The sequence below is a fragment of the Microtus oregoni genome, unplaced genomic scaffold (genome assembly GCF_018167655.1).
Source record: "Microtus oregoni isolate MIOR12 unplaced genomic scaffold, Mior012 000064F_ref0000363, whole genome shotgun sequence".
NCBI lineage: Eukaryota > Metazoa > Chordata > Mammalia > Rodentia > Cricetidae > Microtus > Microtus oregoni.
The window spans coordinates 5,570,284-5,591,690 of record NW_024543874.1 but is presented as its reverse complement, the minus strand read 5'-3'; the positions used below and the strand labels follow the sequence as shown (position 1 = coordinate 5,591,690).

Sequence of the window (21,407 nt, the reverse complement as noted above, 5' to 3'; positions counted from 1 at the left end):
AACCATTAGATATAAATACATACGAGAATGAGTAAAATTTCTTTTGAGATAATTCTTTATATATAAGTGGCACCTCCCCTCAGCCCTTCCACCCAAGCCCCCAGTGTCTTATTCTGTAGCCCAAGTTGGCTTGGAACTCAACCTGGCCTTGAGTTTGTGGCATTCCTACTTCCTCACTCTCCTCATGAACCATAATAGATTTTTAATAGATTACAATTGGAAAAAAATTCTTACTTTATATATTGAAGCTAGATTTTCACCATAATTGTATCCTAAAAATATATTGCTCCTGTAAGAGCACAAGCTCTGGATGGAATAGCTTAGCTGACTTCTTATGCAGTCCTCATGAAGATAGCTGCCCAATCATCCTCAGCTTTCATCCATAGTGAAAGGAAAGTGCTGGGTGCATATTTGATGAAGTTAAGGGAAGGGCTGTTGAACACCATGAAGATGGTTGTAGTAAGTCTCGGGCGGGAAACATTGCCACTGCTCTTCTCTTCCTTAGAAGAGAACATTACTAGGCACCTATGTGACTGGTTCTCAGCTCGTCATTTGATACTGTGTGATTCCTTTACAGATTTCCTTTCATGGGCCCATCAGTGGCTGGAACACAAAACAGTGAAGGCCAGAGCCTGGTGCCTCAAGCTGTAGCTCAGGTAATGCTGCTCAAATCACTCATTTATGGAGGATGCATAGCTCTATGTCTTACTAAAGCCAAATCATAGTGAAGCCCCTCCTAGAAAGGAATAGGGGCCAATCTTCTGGCAACACAGTTGAAAACAGATGTGTTGTTGCTGTGTAAACAAAACACAGATTATAAATACTACAATTTCTGCACAGGACTTGCACACATTAAAGATTAAAAATCACTTGGAAGGAGACTAAGTGCTTTGGGCTTCTGGCTTTATATTCATTTATAACTCCTGAAAGACATTCCATAGCCTGTTCGTTGTAATTATTCCATCACATTTAAAATGTAAAACTGCTGACAACAGGGGAAAATGTCTGTAATTGTATTATGTATAATCATTCCATCAGATGACTTTGACTATTGAGCATTTATAATCAACTTTAAGTGTAAACATTGATGCTATGTTCATGGTATCAAGTCTGAGAACAATAACTCTTTTCATGTGTTAGTTTCTGTGTTGATTTTTAAAACATGTATCTGTTTAGTACATGTGAACCTTTTTCTGTGTACTTTTGGGATTATCATCTACTCTTCCCATTATAATTTATATTTTTTATACAGATAATTCTTGGCTTTTCCTTATTAAGGGAGAAACACCCTTTGACGCACTGGAAAGGCATAAGCATAGTTGAGTTTTTAAAATTCTCAGTTTTTCTGTGAATTCAGGGTGCACTTTCAGCAAGTTCTTGAGCCATTCTTTACTGCTATTTCAAATGTTACACCAGTTCTCCTGCAGTACTGTAAGACTGAAAATGCCGGGGCTGGAGAGATGGCTCAGCGGTTGAGAGCATTGATTGTTCTTCCAGAGGTCCTGAGTTCAATTCCCAGCAACCACATGGGAATAATAAGATCTGGTGCCAACTTCTGGCCTGCAGAGACACATGCAGGCAAAACATTGTATATATAATAAATAAATATTTAAAAAATGATTGAAAATGCCATATTCTGACTGTTGAACACAGCTCATGTCTAACAAAACTTGTTTCAAATGAGTAAATGGTTTTTTTTTTTTTCATGGTTCTATTTATCAGGAAATTGTGACATTGTCAGCTATTTAATCACTGTGAAAGAAGCAAGGCAGTAGTTAGAACACAGGACTGACATTATAATGAGTGCATTTTCTTTTATATGTATACTACATTAATTCTTGCTATAATTGGCCTTTTGCTATATAGTACTATTTAGTGATTCTATAACATGTTTATGAATTTTTTGACCAAAATAAAAACAGGTAGGCATCATCAAAACATCAGATTTCATGTGAATTTTTAGCCTAACCATGACAATATTTGATCTAACCTCGTATTATATTTAAGATGAATAATTTATTATTTATTTTCCAACAAAATATGGAAAATATAGTTCAAAGATAGAAATAAATGTTCAGATATTAAACCGTTGCCCAACTAATTTATTCTAGTTTTTATAAGAAATGAAAATTTTATAGATGTTTTAAAAAATTAAAATTTTTCTATTTTTTTTTTTTCATTTTTCCTGCATTTTGAAGTTTTCCCCCCCTTAAACTGAAGTATGGAATTAAACATATTTGTAAATTTTACTTATTTTAGGATGGCAGTATAACACATCAGATTTCTAGGCCTAATCCTCCAAATTTTGGTCCAGGCTTTGTCAGTAAGTATAAATCTAATAAGTTACCTGTTTTCTGGGGGTTGCTTGTTTGATTATATCTGTGTTGTTTGGAAACCTTGGAGTTAGTGTAGGAGTGTTACTGTAAGCCTGAGTGCCTCCTCTTTTACCAGCGTTCACTGTCCTCTAGGCGTCTTTACATCAAGGCATGTGTTTTCATTGCTTTTTTTTTCTGCTGTGCATGAAGAATTAGTTAGAAATAAATACTTTAATGCAGGAAAATCATCTTTCCTATTTTCTTCAACATTGTTGCTCTTTTTAAGATAGATATGGCACTTTCCAATCAATAGACTTAAACCACGTTTGCTCTCATGACAGTCTGCCTATGACAAGGACACTAATTGGGGAAAAACAAAGGGAATATGTTTATAAGAAGCTGGGTTGTAGCATGGTGTGAAGGTCACGTGTGCAAGATGCCACTGAATCCTTCTAGCTGTCCTTAGGGGTCCCAAGGTGGTTCAGGATAGCATTTAACGTTCCCTCAAACTGAACCTTTCTGAAATCTTCAGACTGTTTAGCTAACTTTTTTCACCATTATCTTTCATTTTGCTCACCTCTGCTCTCCTGGTTCCAGAAACCAGAAAGGCTTTCCTTGCGGTAGGTCTCATTCTACCAGAAGCAGAACTTCTGAAACCTTGTGAAAAAGCCTGTTCTTGACAAATGTCCTTCAAATTTAGTGCACTAGATTGCACATTCATACATATACTAGAACTTTTGGGTTTAGGAACAAACCCAAAGTCTGACCTTTTGAAATTCCCCCGCATTAATTATGATCATAATTTGAATACATATTTGTATTAAAAACAAGTAAACTATTATAACCAACTGGCTTTTTCTGGCTGTATTGTGCCCATTGGATTTGGTTGGATCTTAATGTATGACAATATTCTGTTATCATTGATGTTATTTTCAGCTAATGTCCTTCTAGGATTGTGATTTTCTTTGTCTTCTAGTCAGTGAAAAAGGAATACTCAGAATTTTTCACTACATGAGATGACCTTTTTTGGAGACTTGGCATCAGTGGGATAAAATGCTCTAAGAGAACAATGAGGAAATATTAGTATGAAACAAAGATGTGGGGAGAGGCATTAGCAGTCTTAAGAGTTGAGGAACAGTTTGCTTGGTTAGCTTTCACCTCCCCTGGTAGACATAGAAATTACAAAATTAATGAGTTAGTGTTTTCAACTCACATATTTCCTTTATAAAAATGTAGATTTCAGATTGCTTCTTATGTTTTCTGGGTTTCACCTCCCTGTTTAATATATGTTCCCCCCCACACTAAGATATAGGGAAGACAGTATCAATTGAGAGAAATCTGCATGGGAAATGACTACCTAATCCATGCTCTGGAATTTAGTGGGATATATTTTTCTTGCCTCTATGATCTGTAAAACTGAATTAATAAAATGCACATACAATTTAATATTCAGTTTGGTTTATGGATTAGATAATTTGATGGTTCTTTTGGAAGATCGGAATTGCAGAACTTATAAATATTAAGTTAACCAGTGTTTAATCAAGCATTCTCTGGCTTTCTTGAGTAAATGCTTTTTCTAAAAGCTGATACTTTATAGTTATATAGGGCTCTAATATTTAGAATTTTGTTTTCAATTTTTCTTTTAAATATTCACAAAGAAATTGTATCTTCTTACAAATGAACTTGTTTAACTTTTAATAGTCTTGAACTCTTTAGAAAATTAACACACTTTTAATTTTGATTTTCCCCTCAGATGATTCTCAGCGTAAACAGTATGAAGAGTGGCTGCAGGAGACTCAGCAGCTTCTTCAGATGCAGCAGAAATACCTTGAAGAACAAATTGGTGCACACAGAAAATCCAAGAAAGCTCTTTCAGCCAAACAGCGCACAGCCAAGAAGGCGGGGCGAGAGTTCCCGGAAGAAGATGCAGAGCAGCTCAAACATGTTACTGAGCAGCAGAGTATGGTTCAGAAACAGCTCGAGCAGGTACCAGACAAGTTTTTAAATGGATGGAAGTCGTTCGTCATTGAAGAGCTGTTTTGTGTGGCATTTATTCAACGGCTCAGTGTTTTATTTTATGCTGTTATATGGCATGCAAATTATACTACACTAGGACCTCTTAATACCTGAGGAAGTAGCTGTCTAGTCCTATCTTAGTGATGCTTGCTTTTGTTTACCAGCCTACTGATTGTCAGTCATTCAGTGATCCTGGAATGGTTGGATAAAGTAGCTATTTTCAATTGTACTAAGAAATCACTGCATCAGGTATGGTGGTACACACCTCTAATCCTAACACCTAGGAGGCAGAGGCAGGTAAATTTCTGAATTCCAGGCTATCCCTATCTAAATAGTGAGTTCCAGCCCAGCTAGGGCTATATAGTAACCCCCCCGCCCCAAACACACATACACTTTATTTTTTTAAAGAAAAAAAAAAGAAAATTAAGTCACTGTACCATACACATGCTCTCCTATCATTTGATAGGTTAAGGCTAACAGAGAGACTTCATGTTGAAGTGAGAATCTGATCTGACAAGTGCTCGATCACCTCCATGTTTATCTTTACCATGTCCTTTGGTCTCTGATTTCTAATGAAAGTTCATATATAGCATTTGAATGACTATAAATATGGTTGGTGTTTTTGTTTTTTCAAGGCAGGGTTTCTCTGTGTCGCCCTGGCTGTCCTGGAACTCACTCTGTAGCACAGGTTGGCCTCAAACTCACAGAGATTGTTTCCTGAATGATGCACAATTAATAAAAGCTCAGAGACAGAAATTGGGGTTAAACCTAAAAGTCAGAAAAGCAAAGCAGCTATCCACTGGCTCTTAGCTCTACTTCCATCCGAAATGGCAATCCTGTCTCCAGGAATCTCAGAATGAGACTGTCTGAGAACTGCTTCCTCCTGTTTTATAATCGTCTCTAGTTCTGGGATTAAAGGTGTGCACCATTACCACCTGGTTTCTATGGCAAACTAGTGTCACTACTGGGATTAAAGGTGTATCATTGTGACTACTGGGATTAGAGGTGTATGCCATCGCTGCCTGGTCTGTAAGGCTGGCTAGTGTGGCTGTTTTACTTTCCTGCTCCTCAGGCAAGCTTTATTTATTAAAATACAAATGAAATGCCACTATACTCGAGTGCTAGGATTAAAGGCATAGGCCATCATTGCCTATGCCTTTATTTTTATGTTTATTTCTTATTTTCATCTTAAGAATCATCATTAAGTAAAGGATAGAGCAATAGTTTGGTGGTACCTAACATACATGAGATACTTAGTTTATTCTCAAGTGTCTTCAAATCACTAATAGTAAACTTTAATCTCAGCTCTCAGGAGGCAGAATTCTCTGAATTAGAGGCTAGCCTGGTCTACAGGTTAGCCAGAGCTGTTACACAGAGGAACCCTGTCTTAAAAACAAAACAAACAAACAAAAAACAGTAAAACAAAAGAGGAAAAGAAAAAAACCTAGAATATCGTGAAAAGGTGTAGACAGAAGTTTCTGTCCCTCTGAGTTCCACAGCTGTTCAGTCCCAAAAAAATACACAGAGGCTTATATTAATTATAAACTGTTTGGCCTATTATCTTAGGCTTATTATTAACTAGCTCTTACAACTTAAATTAACCACTAATTCTTGTCTATGTTCAGCCGTGTGACTTGGTACCTCTTCTCAGTGAGGCATTCTCATCTTGCTTCCTCTGAATCTGGCTGGTAACTGACTCTGCCTTTCTTCTTCCCAGAATTCTCTTAGTCTGGTTGCCCGCCTATATTTCCTGCCTGGCTACTGGCCAGCCAACATTTTATTAAACTAATACAAGTGATAAATCTTTATAAGGTACAAGAACATTGTCCCACAGCAAAAAGGGACTTATTTCCAAAAAAATGAAACCATTTTGCTGTTTTCTTTCATTATATACCAGGTATTTCTAAGAATTGTTTAAGGTTGAAAAGAAAGTTTTAAAATTACTTTGAATTTTAAAAGTTTAAAATGAAGTGTTCAAGATGAGTCCATAGCTCACTCAATTATTTACCTTAATGCATTAGTACCATAGGGTTCTTATAAATGTTTATAGACTAGACACAGTGGCACATACTTGTCCTAGCTAATTGAAAAGGCTGAAATGGGAGAATTATTTGAGTTCAGTACCGGCCTGTGTAACACAATGAAATCCCATCTCAAGGAGAGAAAAGAAAAAAGGCACCACCTCCCACCACCAAAGTTTTGGGATAACTAAAGAAAATTTAGTGTATTGTAAAAATACATAGTAATGAAATGAATGAAACTGCTGATACATGCGTACAACTTGTATTTCAAGAGTATTACATTGAGCAAAAGGGGCTATTTCCAATAATTTCTGTAACATTGTAATGATAAGAGTTACAGAGATGAACAGTATATTAGCAGTAACTATGGGGAAGACAGAAAGAGTTTGATTCTAAAGAGTTTTCTATTGATTACGGTAATGACTATAATTTCTCTGTGTACTAATAGTTCATAGATTTGTACACCAGAACTTAAACTTTGCTTTTGTTTTAAGTTGCAAAATATAAAGAAATCAAAATATTATTATTAGAGGCAGACAAGAGATTCATAGTGTATGGGTTCATAGAAATAGAAGTGTTCCCTGTATAATGAAACACTCCAGGAAACACCTCTCTCTTGTTTTATTTGACCTTGTCTACAACTTGAAAGTATTGTTATCATCACCGCTTGATACTTAAAAGAAACTGGCAAGTTCGTCCAGGCCAGGTTACATGCTTGCTCATTAGTTAACTGTTAGATGAGTGCTTTAGACTCAGCTGTCTTCGTCCAAGACACAGATGTCAGCACAATGTACCTACAACATAGTTATATTGTCTTCATTGATTAACAAACTAGGACTATTACAGAATAAGAGCTTCTTTTCTCTTTAGATTCATTCTCTGGACCTCTGTTCATTGATGGTAAATACTCTCTGTTTAAAGCAGATAATTACATCATATTTTTAGTCTTTTTGCTTATGATGAATATTATCTCAAAAGTATCTTGCTGAGTAGAACTAATATAATTTTGATGAAAGTCTAGTTTTTTGCAAATCAATTAATGAAATCCTATTTATGAGATAATGTACTTTATTTGAAAAATTAGGCAGGCTCATACTTACCACATGGTTGTCTGTAACACTCTGTAATCTCAGTAGGAAAGTAGTTTATAGATTTTGTTTGTGTGAACTGGAGAATGAACCTAAGTCTTTGCACTTACCAGTTGTCTTAGTTTCTTTTCCTGCTGCTGAGTCAGTAGTAATTTGTAGAAGGAGAAGACTGCTTATTTGTTCCTGGCCGTCCAGACCAGAATAATCACACAGAAATTGTATTAATTTCAACTCTGCTTAGGCATATTCCTGACTAACTCTTATATCTGAAATTAACCCATTTCTATTAATCTGAATTGCCACGAGGCTGTGGCCTACCAGGTAAAGTTCTGGCATATCATTCTCCTTTGGCAGCTACATGTTGTTTCCCTGACTGCCTACTCTCTCAGTATTTCATGCCTGGCTTTACTCTGCTAAGCCATGGACTAGAACAGCTTTATTCATTAATCAATAAAAGCAACACTTACACAGAAGGACATCTCACATCAAACTTAAGGAAGAAAGATTTATTTTATCTTATCTGTTATTATAGTCAAGAGAACCCTCCCCAAGGCATACCCAGAGGCGCATCTCCCAAGTGTTGCTAGATTGTCAAATTGACAAGCTAACCAGTATCCCAGATAAGCACTCTACCCCTGAGTTTTAATCTCCACCAATAGTGATGTTTTTAGAAGTAGTAAGAAATGACAGAGACAGGATTTGAGATAACTTCATTGTGTAAAGGCGCTTGTTTCCAAGCCTGAGAACCTTAATTTAATTGTTGGAACTCATAGTGGAAGGACAGAATCAACCCTAAAAGTTGGCCTGAATTCCATGCATATGTGTGTGCACATTCCCAATCACATTCTTCAAATGTCAGAAGAAAGATATGGAGGACCCTGTACATATTCCAGATATTGTTCCATATACTGTGTACATCTCATTGCCTGTCATTAATCTAGTCTAATTTTTCAGTTCCAACATGTAAACTGGTAAGAAAGACCAAAAAGAGGTAAGAATGAACTGGCAATGTGGCTTAGTGGGCAAAGGTGTGTGCTACCAAGCCTTATAGCTTGAGTTCAGTCCCCCCTCGTACTTGGTGGAAGGATGGAAACCACTCCTGCATTGTCCTCTAACTGCCACACCCACAGTGTGAGCACACACATACATAAAGTAGATTTAAACAAAACTTTAAAAGAACAAAAAGATAGAAGTTATACACTACTGGAGAGGAGACTGAACACTTTAATTTTGCAAAATACATGCTAGCTTGCCTGGAAAATCAAGTACGTAAATTTGATTACTATTAAGAGTACTGGGTTAAATATGTTAATACAAAGTGTATACAGTGACTGCTTTTTAAAGTGTGTGTGTCACTTTGTAACTTTCTTCCTCAGCTTTGTAATGAGCGGGTGGGTATCCTCAGAAAATGCATTACGTCTTCACAATGTTTGTCTAAAAGAACAAATTAATTGACCTTTGTAATTATATATTAAGAATCAAAGAAAAATAAAGCCAGGTATTATGGTGCACGCCTTTAATCCTAGCACTCAAGAGGCAGAAGCAGGCAGATCTCTGAGTTCGGGGCCAGCCTGGACTGTATAGAGAGAGACCCTGTCTCAAGCAAAACAAAGGAATCTAATTAGAAACTTGAAAATAATCACTTCAGAGCTTAGACAGGTTTCAGAAATTATCATTTGAATGTGCCACCAGTCAAATCTAGCGTTTTACCAATCTTTTAAATCTGAGAGAGGAAATGGCATATTTGCCAATAATTCTTATTTTAAACGTCATTTTATGTAATTAAAAAAATGGAATTTTAGCCAGATGTGGTGGTGCATATCTTTAATGCCAGTATTAGGAGGCAGAGGCAGGCAGATATATGAATTTGAGGCCAGCTTGGTCTACAAAGTGCATTTTAGGACAGCCAGTGCTATACAGAGAAACCCTTTCTCAAAAAGCAAAACAAAACAAAAAATCTTATTAAATGGTTACAATTTTAGTAATTATTCTTACCTTGTATATTAATGTGACTTCTATGACATTATATTTTGTTGTTTTGTTTTATCTTACTGTTAGATGTGTTGTGGTTTAAATAGCATATGAATTTAATACTTATTTCAGAAAATTAGTTTTGAATTTTTTGTGGCTATTTAATATGTGAAGAACTTTCACAAGTAAAAAATTATTTTAATATTTTTCTTTGTGTATACATATTCAAATGTAGTACAGCATACATATGGTCACATGTGCATTCCAGGTATCTAACTCAGATCATATGCCACCAAAACTATTACCAGTATTTTAGTATAGTACCTGCCTTAGTAACATTTATAATACCTGCTTTAGTAATAATTACTTTTATTGTTTCAGATTCGTAAACAACAGAAAGAGCATGCTGAATTGATTGAAGATTATCGAATCAAACAGCAGCAACAACAACAGCAGCAACAGTGTACCCTAGCCCCTCCCATCCTTATGCCAGGGGTTCAGCCCCAGCCACCTCTTGTTCCAGGTGCCACTCCACACACCATGAGCCAACCCACCTTCCCCATGGTGCCACAGCAGCTTCAGCATCAGCAGCACGCAGCAGTCATCTCTGGCCATTCCAGCCCTGCTAGAATGCCCAGTTTACCTGGATGGCAACATAACAGTGCTCCTGCCCACCTCCCCCTTAACCCTCCTAGGATTCAGCCCCCAATTACCCAATTACCTATAAAAACTTGTGCACCTGCTCCAGGGGCAGTGTCAAGTGCAAATCCACAGGGTGGACCACCACCTCGAGTGGAATTTGATGACAACAACCCTTTCAGTGAAAGCTTTCAAGAGCGGGAACGAAAGGAACGCTTACGAGAACAGCAAGAAAGGCAGCGAGTCCAACTGATGCAAGAAGTAGATAGACAGAGAGCTCTGCAGCAGAGAATGGAGATGGAGCAGCATGGTCTGATGAGTGCTGAGCTTGTCAACAGGACCCCTGTGTCCCAGATGCCGTTCTACGCTTCTGAGAGACCCTGTGACTTTTTACAATCCTCAAGACCCCTTCAGCAATCTCCACAACACCAGCAGCAAATGGGGCCAGTTTTACAGCAGCAGAATGTTCAACAAGGGTCTGTTCATTCACCCCCAAACCAAACTTTTATGCAAACCAGTGAGCGAAGGCAAGTAGGACCTCCTTCCTTTGTTCCAGATTCACCATCTGCTCCTGGGGGGAGCCCAAACTTTCATTCTGTTAAGCAAGGACCCGGAAGTCTTTCTGGGTCCAGCTTTCAGCATTCCCCATTGAGACCTCCATTCCCACCAATTTTATCAGGAACACCTCCAGGCGCTAATAGCAATGTCCCAAGTGGCCAAGACCCTGCTGTAACCCAGGGCCAAAATTATCCAGGATCAAGCCAGTCTCTCATTCAGTTGTATTCTGACATAATCCCAGAAGAAAAGGGGAAAAAGAAAAGAACAAGAAAAAAGAAAAAAGATGATGATGCAGAATCCACCAAAGCACCGTCAACCCCTCACTCAGACTCAACTGCTCCACTCACCCCAGGCATCTCTGAAACTACCTGCACTCCTACAGTGAGCACACCCAGTGAGCTTCCTCAGCATAGAGAACAAGAGGCAGCGGAGCCAGTTTGCCCACCCACTCCCAGTATCGCAGCAGGTCAGCCCAGTATAGAGTCAGAAAATAAACTTCCAAGCAATGAATTCATAAAGGGCACTCTAAATCAACAGACACATGTTAATCCAGATGCAGACAAGAACCCCATGGAACCCCCCAGCAAAGCTGAAGAAGTAAAGCTGGAAAAGGTTGAGGCAGAGTCATGCCCACGTCAGGAGGAGGCCCATGTGGAAGAGAAAACTGGTAGTAAGATTGAAGACACCAAGGCTGGTCCTGTCTCCTCAGTACAGTGTCCTTCCCATTCTGCCGGAGCCCCTGTTACCAAAGGAGATACAGGAAATGAACTACTGAAACACTTGTTAAAAAATAAAAAGGCCTCTTCCCTTCTCACCTCGAAACCTGAGGGCACTTTGTCTTCAGGGGACAGCTCTGCAAAGGATGGTAAACTGGCTGAGAAGCAAAACCCAGCAGAAGGATTGGTAAGTGTCAGTTGTGAAAACTGTAACTCACCTTTGTTTTCAAGCTATTTTAGTGGATTAATATCAACAAATTACTATATAAAACTATTTTGCAGCTTTTTTAATTCTAAAGAAGGATTTTTTTTATTTCTATGGAACCCTGTTTTTGCTTGTATTTACAAAATATATGAGTAACTTTTTGCTTGTGATATAAAACAAACATATTGTTGTAATGTATGCCTTTCAGCTGGTTATCACAACCGAGTTGGACTAACTATAGCAAAGGAAGTATTATGAACCTTTATAAGTGCATAATTTCCATTAGCCTCTTTAAAATTTAGAAGATAGCTCCTGCACTTGTCTTACTTGCCTTGAGTACTCTCAGGGATCACCCTTATTGGGAACCCATGGTGTCATAAAGCACACGATTTTAGATGTGGATACTATTTCCATCTTTGTAGTTTTCTATGTATCGATATTCTACCCATTTTAAGTGTTAACATTGGTCTTGCTTTTAATTTCTATGACAGACAATTTTCAGAACACACTTTGATTACAGGGTAACCCCATTTCAGTGAACTTCATTAAGGTGTTCCACAAGCAGGTGTTCTCTGTCTTTGGAATAGGTCTGTTTGTTGCTTTGCTCCTTGTCTTTTATAGATAGTGATGGTTTAATGCATTCACACAGCTTCCCTGGGGTGCTGCTCAGTTGGAATTTTATAATTTTCATATTTTACTTGAAGTGCAGTAGTATTCTTCCTTTTCCAAACTTGCAATTTTAAGAACGATGACACTTGTCTTCTTACAAGGATTGGCTGTAATTGCTGGCTGTAATCTTTCTCTGTTGTCACCTATCATTCAGTAGAGATTGAGTGTTGCCCCAGCAGTTGTTACTTTTGTCTAATTTGCGGTTGTGGTCTCTTCCTTCTTTTAATTTATTCTTTGAGAGTTTCATGCATGCATACAGTGCATCTTGTGGTTGTGCTTTTCTAGTTGTTTGTTACCAGTAAATATGCAGCCTAGGCCCAATCCCTGGCTGCTATCTCCAAGACATTTTGCCTCTGGGAATGCTGAATGCCCTCATCCCCAGGACCTTGGTCCCATGCCCACTGTGCTCTCTGTTCCATGTGCTGCACCCCCTTCTTTTCCCCTATCTTTTCTTAATTTCTTTTTCTTTTGTGAAACTTGGTTCTGAAATCTTGTAGATAACTTCCTGACTTGACCAATCACAGATGTGTGTGGATCATGTGTTTACATCACATCTGCTATGGCATTACTCACATAGTATCTACCTTCAGCATGTTCATACTAAAATTTGTGCCATACAAGAATGTTTAATGGCACAGAGAAGCAGGCACATGTCAAATATAAAAAGCAGAAACTAATTTATGATTATGAGCACAAGGTATAAACCTCTCTGATTAAAACAACAAAAGCCATGTGAAGCTATACATGGTGGTACTCGCCTATAATCTCAGCACTCAAGAAGCTGAGGCAGGAAGATTGCTGCAAGTTTGAGGCTAGCCTGAGCTACAAAATAAAACTTTTATTCAAAACATAAAAATAATATAAGAATAAAATAAAAAAATTTACTTGTACTTTAAAATAGTTATATCTGTTTTTAGGATAATTGTGAAAATTAGAGATAATGTCTGAAAGCATTTAAAGTGGCTGAGGTATGCGTACTTAACATGCTTTCCTGGTCAGTCTCTCATAAGCCAATTACAGAATTCTTAGGCCTTTGCAACTGAAAGTTCACTCCTTGAGGACCAGCAGCATGCACGTCACCTGGGGTGGTTTTACAAAATACCAGATTTCTTGTGCTGCTATAGTTGTAAAATCAGAATATATCATTCATCAAGATTCCCCTGGTAATAATGATGTGCTAATGATGGGGAAATGCTGCAGGCTTCCTTACACAATCATGGTAGCCCTGGTAAGGCAGAGATTGCTGGTTCATTTGGTTTAAGGTTGGGCCAAGGGCTACTTTGTTTCTCTGTACTGCTCTTGGAGAATCAGGGATCTACCCAGGCACAGGCAATGCAAGTCTGCTTCAACTTCCTCTGTTCTTTGTATGAGCTTTTTTTTTTGGTTTTTTGTTTTTGTTTTTTTCTAATGGTTGAGAGAAACCTAAGAAAAGGTAGTCATTTATGATAAATGAAAATCTTTTGAAATTTTAATTTGTCCATGAATTTTAAAAGTTTTATTGAACCATGGCCAATTCATTTGTAAAAAGCATATGGCTTCTTTTGTAGTACTAGATCAGAGCCAACAGTTCAGACAAACTGTATAGCTCATAAGCTAAAATCATTGCCCTATTTCCCTTTATAATTTTGTCATCAATATGATATTAGAACATAACTAGAAACTATAATTTTTGAAACATTCAAAAATGATATAAAACTATAAATTTTATAAACTAAATTATATAATTTTATAAAACTAAAAATTAAATAAAAACTATAAATTTTGAAACATTCAAAAATTATACGTAGAATTGATTTACTAAGTTTTGCAACTATAGTTATCAGTAGCAAGCCACTAATATTAATTTTAGAAATAAGGAAGCATGAAAAATGTTCCTATGTTTTGATATTGGTACCTAACTGAAACCTTTTTCAAGGCCTGTATTACTCTTACTTCTTTGTAACAGTGAAGGCAGAAGGAAAGGAAAGGAAGCTAGACACAGAGATGGATTCTTGTAGAGGACTTGAGTTTAGTTTCTGCACCCACATAGTGGCTTGTAGCCATTTGTAACTCCAGTTTCAAATGATCAGTGCTCTCCTGACCTCCACAGGCACCAGCCATGCATATGGTGTACATACAATGTATATATACAGATAAAACATCCACACACCTCCATAAACAAAATAAATATATCTTTTTAAAAGCAAAGGAAAGATTAATTTGCTATCATCTGATTTCTCTTTTTTTTTTTTTTTTTTTGAGTAAGTATGTAGCCATTAGGTTTTCATTCACATGTAGGGTTTGGCACTAGTCTGAGGGGTCAGTATGACATCTTACTACTTTCTAGCAGCTGTTCTCTCACCTCAGATGCATGGGCTTTAAAATGTTCTTGGAACCTGTGAATTAGCTCCAGATCTCAGATTTCAACAGTTCCTAGCTCTTATGGGGGATCAAAAATAAATCACCAAGGCACAATAATTTGGTACAAGTAAATGTACCAAAGCTGCCCAGTCATTTGGCTTGGTGCCTCCTTGACTTCAGCGTAGATAGTGAGGAGTCATACTTCATTATTCTATCTAGGAGTTTCAAACTTCCCTACAGTGCTGAGGCTGGCTATTTTTCATATTTTAATATACCTGAATGCAGAAGGTATTATTTCAGAAAACCTCACTGTGTAACTTCCCTTCTTAACATGTGATGCCATGTTAGAAATGTGAGTCACAGGATGGAGCTGGTCTAGCATGAACTAAGAATCAAACATGTGGGTAGTTACTTACTTCTTAACCTTTCCAATTACATTAGCAAACTTTGGGGGCTCAAATGCAAGGTGGTTTTGGAGGTGGCAACAACCAGTTGCCAAAATCAGATGGAGGAAGTGAAACCAAGAAACAGCGAAGTAAACGGACTCAGAGGACTGGGGAGAAAGCAGCACCTCGCTCAAAGAAAAGGAAGAAGGATGAAGAGGAAAAGCAGGCTGTGTATTCCAGCTCTGACTCCTTCACCCACTTGAAACAGGTGAGCTGTCAGAACAGCCCTTGCCACTTCCAGGAGGGGAGAGAGCAAGTGCTTTTTCAGCCCTATGAAACGGAGGCTTTCACTTAATTACAATTGCAGTTAGTTCCTAATTAAAATAGAGAGCTCAGGGATAAAGGGCATCTGGAAAGGAAACTAATAAACCTTGTTTGCTAGCAAACCTGCACTTTATCTTATTGGCACTTGAGATTTATATTCCAGTAGATGGATTGGTAGATGATGGTCAAGATTTATGTATGTTCAAAAGGAGCAGCCTCAACACTAGGAAGCGTTGTTTCCCCATTTCTTGTGACTCTGGACCCAAAGAAATGCAGCCATGGACTCTCATTTAAACTCTGCTTGTTATACCTTTGTGGTTTTACAAATGTGGGGAGGGGACACACCTCACACCTCCCCCAACCCCCATTCCCATTGACGGTGCCTGGCCTCAGTTCATGGCCTGGTTCTTACTGAACAAAGATAAGGAGCATGTTGGCATCTCTTTAACAGATGGGAATAAAACTTATTTGGCATATATCCCAGAGATTCTGTAGTTCCCAGTGTTTTGAATCTTGAAATTTTTAAGTCTTATTTTTCACAATCCTTATTTGACTTCAGGTCTTAGGAAACCCCCAAACACTTCCATGTTTGTTAATCATGTACATTACTTTTAAATGTGTTTTTTAATAGCAGCTCTCTCTGCTCCCTCTAATGGAACCGATCATTGGAGTGAACTTTGCGCACTTTCTTCCTTATGGCAGTGGCCAATTTAATAGTGGGACTCGACTTCTAGGAACTTTTGGCAGTGCCGCCCTTGAAGGGGTCTCAGACTACTATTCTCAGTTGATCTACAAGGTATGTTTCTTTGCCAGGGTGCCGCCTTGCTTCACGCTGGAGAGCTTCCCACTACTGAGGAGTGTGGCTTAGTTTTGCATCTAGTTTACATGAAGTCTCCCAAGTTTCACTGAAAGTTAGGGTCAGCTAGAAGATTCAAGGTGTATCTGGCTACGTGTTTCTAATATGTATACTTGAAATTTCATAGACATAAGAATACAAATGATGGAAAATATCCATTGTATCTTTCCATGTTGAGGAAACATGTTTTTCCTTCCTTGTAACCTTTGTTAACTCTTAAAATGAATCAAATTGACGGTACATAGTTGGAATAAAGGGTATCGTTAGATTTTTACCTTGGAAAATGAATTTTAAAAGTTTTAATATATTTCATCAAATACCTTAGGTGCTAATTGAAATTATGCACTAATTCTTAGGTTACCAAAATAGCATAAAATCAATCAAGTTAATATTACTTCTTAAATATTTTTATGATTGCATTATAAGATCACTTTACTTCGCATCTGACTTAAACAAAGCAATTATTTTGAGATGTCTGTGAGAGTGTTTGTTTTCCTGGTGGCTTTTCTTCTGTTATTAAGACAACTGTCTCTCTGCTCCCTTTGCTGTCCTTATGGCCTGGTCTTCAGTTAGAACTCCTCAGTGCAGGCTGCTCTTCAGTGATGCTTCTCTCAGTCTCCCCGTGCACTGCACTATTATGTGTAGTTATTACAGGGTGACGCCAGCACTCCTTGCGGAGACCAAGACTCTATGACAAATTGGTGACAAAATGGAAGGCTGAGAGAGATAACTGAAAATCAGTTGTATTTCTTAGTATATTTGGTATCTTTAGTAATTTTTTTCTCTTTTTACTTCTTTTAGAGATCTTGGATAATCCAGGTTCTCATCTGAAATGTAAATTGCAATTATAGGTTAAAGATGACAAACTCTACATTTCTATAGAAGTAGGATATATTTTAATGAAAGTTGAGTAAAGGAATATGTAACTGCTTTTTTGCAACTTATTCAATTTTAAAGCTGCTTTTCATCGGTTGTTGTAATCATGAAACTTAAGAAAAGTTACATAAAATAAAATTAAGTGTAACAAAAATTGGGTTCTTCATTTCAAAGCTGAATGCTCAAGCTGGGCCAAGTAGGCAATTGGATAACAACATCCCATTCTGATAACCTCATGGCTCTGTGTGTGTGTGTGTGTGTGTGTGTGTGTGTGTTTATTTTTGTGCATTTGGAAATGGAAATGCCTCTGAATTATGTTTCATATAGTCTTGCTTCCTTGTGCTAAAAATTCACAGAATTAGATTTTAGCAAGGTCAATGCATATTTGCTCAGTAGCATATAATTTAAAATTTTTTGGTCTCCTGCAGCAGAATAATTTAAGTAATCCTCCAACACCCCCTGCCTCTCTTCCTCCTACACCACCTCCCATGGCTTGCCAGAAGATGGCAAATGGTTTTGCAACGACTGAAGAACTTGCTGGAAAAGCTGGCGTGTTGGTGAGCCATGAAGGTATGATAACTTACACCGCTGAAGAATCTTCTTTTGAAAGCTGTGTATATCAAAATGTCCACAGAACTATACAGTTCCATCAGCTTTGCCCTACATACTTTGGTTCTATTTGTTTGCTTTTCCAGTTGCCAGAACTTTAGGACCGAAGCCATTTCAGGTGCCTTTCAGACCTCAGGATGACTTGCTGGCTCGAGCTATTGCTCAAGGTCCGAAGACAGTGGATGTTCCTGCCTCACTTCCAACACCACCTCATAATAATCATGAAGAATTAAGGTAGACGCTGGTGTGTGTGTGTGTGTGTGCGCGCGCGCGCGCGTGCGTCTGTTGCCTGCATGTATGTCTGAGTACTACATGTATACCTGGTTTCCACTGAGGCCAAAATAGGGCACCAGATTCCTGGAACTAGAGTTTCAGATTATAAGCACACTGCACACTGGGAATTAAACCTGGATCCTCTGGAAGAGCAGCCAATACTTTTAACCACTGAATCATTTCTCAGCCTTAGAAGCTACTTTTAAAAATTAGTTGCTCCTTTTAAAATATGTGCTTAGCATAATGTGTTTAGGAGTAGTATATAGTATACTACATAGTATATATATTACTATGTATATTATATGTACAATATATGGCATATACTATTTGCACTATTATATAGTATATAATATGTGCTCTATATAGTATAGAGTATGTATAGTATATATAAATATACTATATAGTATATAAAAACTTTTGAAGTATAAAGTACTCTTCAATAGAAACTGCCCAAGGCATCATTACTGTTAAAGTGTAATTAGTTTGTGCATTTTAATGTTTTCATAACTTAAGCATTATACACCATGATAATTAAATAAACATTAAAGTTATGAGAAAACCTCCATACCAAGTATTTCAAAGTTTTCTTTTCCAAGCTGCTTGTGGGATTTGTTGGATTTATTGATACTTGTAGATATCTAAAATTAGAGATCCACCATCATAGATACCAGAGTGCTATCATGGAAAAGAATGTGTCTCTGATACAGGAAGCTCATCATCAATTTGTATTAGTTCTTTTGCCTCTATTAATCTTCCTGGGGAATCAGCTTCGCTTAGTAGATAATTTTACTCCCCAGGTAGTTAAGAGTCTGTATGAACTTCTTTAGACTTATCTCTTTGTGGAAAATCTGATGGAGCTCTGTGTTCTGAGATGTCAGTGTCTTACTTTATTGAGAAAACTTGTCACTGGACACATCAACAGGATAGAAATTTTTTCTGTAACCACTGGAAGTGTCACTTGTTGGGGTTTGGAATCCATGTTTCCTTTCTCTTTTACCTCACAGCTAAGAATTCCCAGCTGTATCAGTACAGTGAAATTCTTTCCAGCCTTGGGAAAGAATCATACTCGGGAGTATGTATTTGGTGATCTAACACAATGTCTGTTTATTCCCTGGATTTTATATGACTGCCCAGTAGCCCTCTACATGTCTTTTTAAGTATGAGTAGAAGAAATGAAAGATAGAAGATTCATGGCAACATTCCATAGTCTTAGCTTTAAGCCTCACCATCTTTCTGTTAAACCAAAAAGAACCTTGGTTGAGAAAAGGGAGTCTGCTCTCTCCCGTCCCCACCATTTTATTATTTAATAAAATTAAGTGTCTACAGCACCACAGTTAACTGTTTTCTCTCATCTTGCCACTCTATACAACAGTAAAGATCTATCTTACAACCCCTGCCTGTCTCTTAGTCTCAGTGACTTTTTTTTTTTTTTGGCCAAGGTGTCAGTTTCCCATGCTGTGCTGTAGTCTGAACTTCTCCTTCTAGCAGGCCTTTAACTTCCATCTTAAGCTTTGTCAAAGGAATAGACATTTGTACTGTTTTGTAGTAAACTTATTTACTGTTTTCTTAGCAGAGTAATAACTGATCTAGTTGCTGCTATGATTTTGCAATTGCTGAGAGTATCCTTCCTGTGGTACTTGTGGGATTGGTGAGAAACCCCAGTGAAATTGTACATAGGGATCTGTGTGCTCCTCTTTCAGGATACAGGATCACTATGGTGAACGGGACACTCCTGACAGTTTTGTTCCTTCATCTTCTCCTGAGAGTGTGGTTGGTATGGAGGTGAACAGGTACCCAGATCTGTCATTGGTGAAGGAAGAGCCTCCGGAACCAGTGCCATCCCCCATCATTCCAATTCTTCCAAGCATTTCTGGGAAAAGTAAGAGATTGGCTTTATTAATTTAGTCTATCAAGTTACTATTATAAATATTTTGACTTTGGAAGCTATGACTACTCTTTTCTCCCCCACCCCTTTTAGGTTCAGAATCAAGAAGAAATGACATCAAAACTGAGTCAGGCACTTTATTTTTTACTTCACCTTTTGGTTCATCCCCAAATGGTCCCAGATCTGGTCTTATATCTGTAGCAATCACTCTGCATCCTACAGCTGCTGAGGTAAAAGATGGCATCACATCTTATGCTGTGGAGTGTGTCCTGTTGTTAAAGCTCTGTTAGTGACCCACAATGAAACAGAATTTGGGGTAGCAAAACAAAAGATACGGGTAGGGTGGAGAGTCACTTCAGATATCCAGGCTGCTCTTTAGTACTATTAAGAGGTTTATCTGAGAACTAAGCCAAGGTATAAAAATAGGAGCTGAGAGTTCATGTACTCTTGTAAAAGGGTGTGTGTTTTAGAGAATTCTAGAAAGAAGCCTTTCCACAACTTTACATGTTGTAAAAGTTCACCATTGAAAAACCATAGTCAATAGTCAAGTCTATAAAACCACTAGAAACTTTCTCCAGGCAGCTGATGGCCGACAGCACTTACTTATCTATCAAGGACTTGTTTTAAAAACTCGAAGTTTCATAGCGACATTTTGTTGAAGGTCAGACTTAAAATTCATGATGTTTGGTTGTTGCAAAACTGTTGTGGACTTTTTTCCAGAGCTAGATAGGAGTTTTCCCATAAGTACCATGAGGGGCTTTTCAGATACTAAGGTAGCTAGAATCACTTACTGTTTATAAATCCCAATGTTAGTTGGAACCCTGAAGATTACTTTTTATGAAAGCTTTTTTTGTATATTAGTTTATGAAATAATTTAAGTTTAAATAAGAGTAGTTGGGGTTTTTTATACTGTATATAATCCTGAAGATAGAATTATCCTAAGTATTAATTTCTCAGTAATTCACTTTTCTTCTAGGTGAGTAACACAGTGTTTAAATTTTGTTTCAGAACATTAGCAGTGTTGTGGCTGCGTTTTCCGACCTTCTTCACGTGAGAATTCCTAACAGCTATGAGGTTAGTAATGCTCCAGATGTTCCATCCATGGGTTTGGTCAGTAGCCACAGAGTAAACCCAGGTTTGGAGTATCGACAGCATTTGCTTCTTCGTGGGCCTCCACCAGGATCTGCAAATCCTCCCAGATTAGCAAGCTCTTACCGGCTGAAGCAGCCTAATGTACCATTTCCTCCAACAAGCAATGGTGAGCTAGTGAGCTTTTTGTTAACTCCAAATCCATTCTTAGTTAAAAAGCCTACTCTTTTCGAAATTTTGATTTAATTTTTAACAAATAATAAGCAATGTGTTGGTGTGTAATTTTTGATAAGTTAACCTTCTCTGGCTGTTGTTTTCTGTGACAGTATGTGAATTTCTGTGTTCTGGCCTATGGCATCAGGCTGGCCTCAAAACTGTCTGTAGCCCTGACTGCAGATGAGGCCATAGATAGAATTTTGTTTGTCTGTTCTGTTCTGCTGCTGTTGCTGTCACTTCCTCAGTTAGCCTTTATATGTCCTCTGCAGGGCCTCCTTCTTTCCACAGGGATGCCTAGGTCCCCATAGCTGAGAACTAGTTCATCTTCTTCAGGCCTGCCATGAAGTTGCTTTTT

At 37.8% G+C, this 21,407-nt stretch overlaps 1 protein-coding gene across 1 annotated transcript in view; it reads left to right on the top strand.

Annotated features, from left to right (window-relative positions):
* The window catches only part of Kmt2c (lysine methyltransferase 2C), a 224,335-nt gene that overhangs the window by 184,463 nt on the left and 18,465 nt on the right, over positions 1-21,407 (top strand). The window contains exons 40-50 of the mRNA XM_041640535.1: positions 578-656; positions 2,260-2,323; positions 4,069-4,301; positions 9,793-11,511; positions 14,980-15,192; positions 15,880-16,044; positions 17,409-17,550; positions 17,676-17,823; positions 19,563-19,741; positions 19,841-19,977; positions 20,756-21,005. Of these exons, the coding sequence (XP_041496469.1) occupies positions 578-656; positions 2,260-2,323; positions 4,069-4,301; positions 9,793-11,511; positions 14,980-15,192; positions 15,880-16,044; positions 17,409-17,550; positions 17,676-17,823; positions 19,563-19,741; positions 19,841-19,977; positions 20,756-21,005 (3,329 nt within the window). The remainder of the gene's footprint in view (positions 1-577; positions 657-2,259; positions 2,324-4,068; positions 4,302-9,792; positions 11,512-14,979; positions 15,193-15,879; positions 16,045-17,408; positions 17,551-17,675; positions 17,824-19,562; positions 19,742-19,840; positions 19,978-20,755; positions 21,006-21,407) is intronic.